Source organism: Bison bison, unplaced genomic scaffold, assembly GCF_000754665.1.
Source record: "Bison bison bison isolate TAMUID 2011002044 unplaced genomic scaffold, Bison_UMD1.0 scf7180017864487, whole genome shotgun sequence".
Classification (NCBI taxonomy): domain Eukaryota; kingdom Metazoa; phylum Chordata; class Mammalia; order Artiodactyla; family Bovidae; genus Bison; species Bison bison.
The window spans coordinates 4,412,527-4,415,304 of record NW_011495047.1 but is presented as its reverse complement, the minus strand read 5'-3'; the positions used below and the strand labels follow the sequence as shown (position 1 = coordinate 4,415,304).

The 2,778-nt window shown below is 40.9% G+C and overlaps 1 protein-coding gene across 1 annotated transcript in view; it reads right to left on the bottom strand.

Annotated features, from left to right (window-relative positions):
• Positions 1 to 2,778, bottom strand: part of TNFRSF21 (tumor necrosis factor receptor superfamily, member 21) — a 51,177-nt gene that overhangs the window by 26,793 nt on the left and 21,606 nt on the right. The window contains exon 4 of the mRNA XM_010863228.1: positions 128 to 393. Within this exon, the coding sequence (XP_010861530.1) occupies positions 128 to 393 (266 nt within the window). The remainder of the gene's footprint in view (positions 1 to 127; positions 394 to 2,778) is intronic.

The following is a 2,778-nucleotide window of genomic DNA, read 5'->3' as shown; positions in this document are numbered from 1 at the left end:
GAGTGAGTGAATGAGTGAAGCTTAATAGCAACGAGCAGTTCTTTTCTCTTCTGACATATACCTGGTAAAATCTGGAGCTCAGGGACCTAAAGGTTAGTGGGAAGGACAGACAGCTGGGCTGCGTTACCTGGGCCGTATCCTCCATGAGGCCACGGATCTTCTCCACCACATCGTTGCGCCGGTGCTGGCGCAGGGCGCTAATTAACTGGGCCAGGCTGGCCTCGGGGCCCCGGATGGTCCAGTGCTGAAGCGCTGCGTAGGCGCGCTCGTGGTCTGCCGTGTACCCGTTGGAAAAAGCGGCCACCTCCCTCTCGCTGGCATTGCACAGAAACTGATAGATATCCTTCCACTGGCTTCCCACTTGGGCTGCTACCAGCTTCAGGATGTCAATACCTATACCAGACACAAAACAAAATAAAGAAAAAGTACAGAAACATGAGGGCTTTATAGAAGGCTGTTCTGGTTTAACAAACTTAAAGAAGCATGCTTTCCCATGCTCTAATCAAGGGAGTGCAGTGTCTTCTAGAAGCGCTTGGCATACGCCACCCATCCTTGGGATGAGTTAGCCCACCTTCTGCAAACGTCACCTCAGGAAAGTGGAACCAGAAGAAGGAGCAACCTGGAAGAATAATAAATCACCCCTTAAAGATGTTTTGAAAGCCAAACTCAAAGTACTCAAGGTGAGTCTTTATTTGCTGCTAAAAACTGGAATCAAATAAACAAGAGGCTCCCAGATGAAAAGAAAAAAACGGTGACTTCATGAAATCTAGAAAAAGGTAAGTCACAGGTTCAAAGTGAAGTGGAGTTAATCCAGCACTGTCTGGGTAAAGGGTGTTGAGAGTCAAGGCTATGGTGTCCAATACACAAACTGACAAAACACCCATCTGATCCAGTCCAATTCCTTCTCACGCTTTAAAATACTGTACTCAAAAGGCAACTTTCTCATCTATTATTATTCAGTCTCCTAAGTTGACTTGCACAGTTATAATGAAGACAACAGCAAAATGACAGTATAATAACAATAGCTATTATCTTCCAGATATTATGTGAAGGCATCAGCTCCTGGAACATTTTTATAAAGTATTAACATTTCAATTGTCTGGGTTTAAAAAAAAAAAGAAAAGTAAGATAATTTGCCCAATATCACAAAGGTAGGCAGGTTGGATTTTGAACCCAACTCACTGGATACTGAGTCATTCTAGCTCATAGTAGGTTACTTGTAAATCTGTCAGCGTGGATCTGTAGTTCCCAGATCTGATGATCAGAGTGTAAAATGCCAAAATCAAATCTTGGGGTCTGATAACTAGGATAAGCACCTGCATCCACCTGCTGTGAAGTAGAGGCTTCCCTGCATGGCAAAATTTGGTGTCCTCCTCTATAAGGCACCATCTCTCTGCAATTATGCATTGGCTTTGCCCAAATTTATCCAATATAACCCGACACAGTAAGGGCTCTGGTAGTTACTACGACAGGTGAACGAGTCCTCTGAGTCAACACCATATCGTTCAATAGCCATACTCACATGCCCAGATACCAGAGTTATTATAGCTAACAATGTCGGCTAACTGTAGCTAGCAAAGATGATGTGGTGTATACACACACGGTGGAATACTACTCAGCCATAAAAAATGAAATAGTGCCATTTGAGCAACATGGATAGACATAGAGATTATCCTACTAAGTAAGTCAGAAACAGACAAATAACATATGATACCACTTATATATGGTATCTAAAATATGACACAAAAGAACTTAGTTACAAAACAGATTCACAGATGTAGAAACAAACTTATGGTTACCAAAGGGGAAAGGGAGTGAGGGAGGAATGGATTAGGAGTTTGGGATTAGCAGATACAAACTACTATATAAAAAATAGATAAGCAACAAGGTCCTACTGTATAGCATAGGGAACTATATTCAGTACCTTGTAATAAACCGCAATGGAAAAGAATCTGAAAAAGAATATATATGTGTCACACTGAATCATTTCATTGTACTCCAGAAACTAACACAACATTGTAAATCAACTATACTTCAATTTTTAAAATAAAAATCTTGGGAAAAAGTCTTTAAAGCATTTACTACTCAAAAAAAAAAAAAAAATGGAGTCAAGTTCCCAAGTGAAGCTTGGGGAAGAAAGCAAAGGAAGAAGAGTTTACCAGGATGGTTAATTGAATTTTTCAATTAACTAGAAGTTAGTCAGGAGGGAAAAAAACAAAACATTTTTTGCTCCAAGTAAAATAAACTATCCATTTGTGCCTAAGAAGAGAGCACGAAGAATTCCAGAAGTGTCCTTGTAAATGGAAGACTCTGTGGTTTGCACAGCCATGGAAACCCTTCCTCAGTCACAGCATGCCACTGAGGCAGATGACTTGGAAGACTGTGAATATCCTGAACCAATCCCCCGAAAATGGTTTCAGAAAGTAAGTGCCTGGTAGCAGGCTGCTTTCGTGAAAACTGTAAAACTGGGATACCACACTTTGAGAAATGACTGTACTTCTCACACTATTTTCCCTGGCGGTGTGAAATACCCTTGAACCCACTGCTTGTTAGTTTTCATAGCAATCATTTAGCGATACATAGCTTTTGATTTCAAGCAAACAGACTCCTCAAAAAAAAAAAAAAAAAAAGTCCTATTTAAAACCCCGCAGGTAACTTTCAGAAGCAAACCAGTTATTTGTGGTTGATGTAGTCGATTCTTCCAAACACCAAAAGGCTGCTTCGTCCCTGAATCTTAATGTAGGTCAATTCGAGGAAGGCCCACAGTGTCTTGCATGG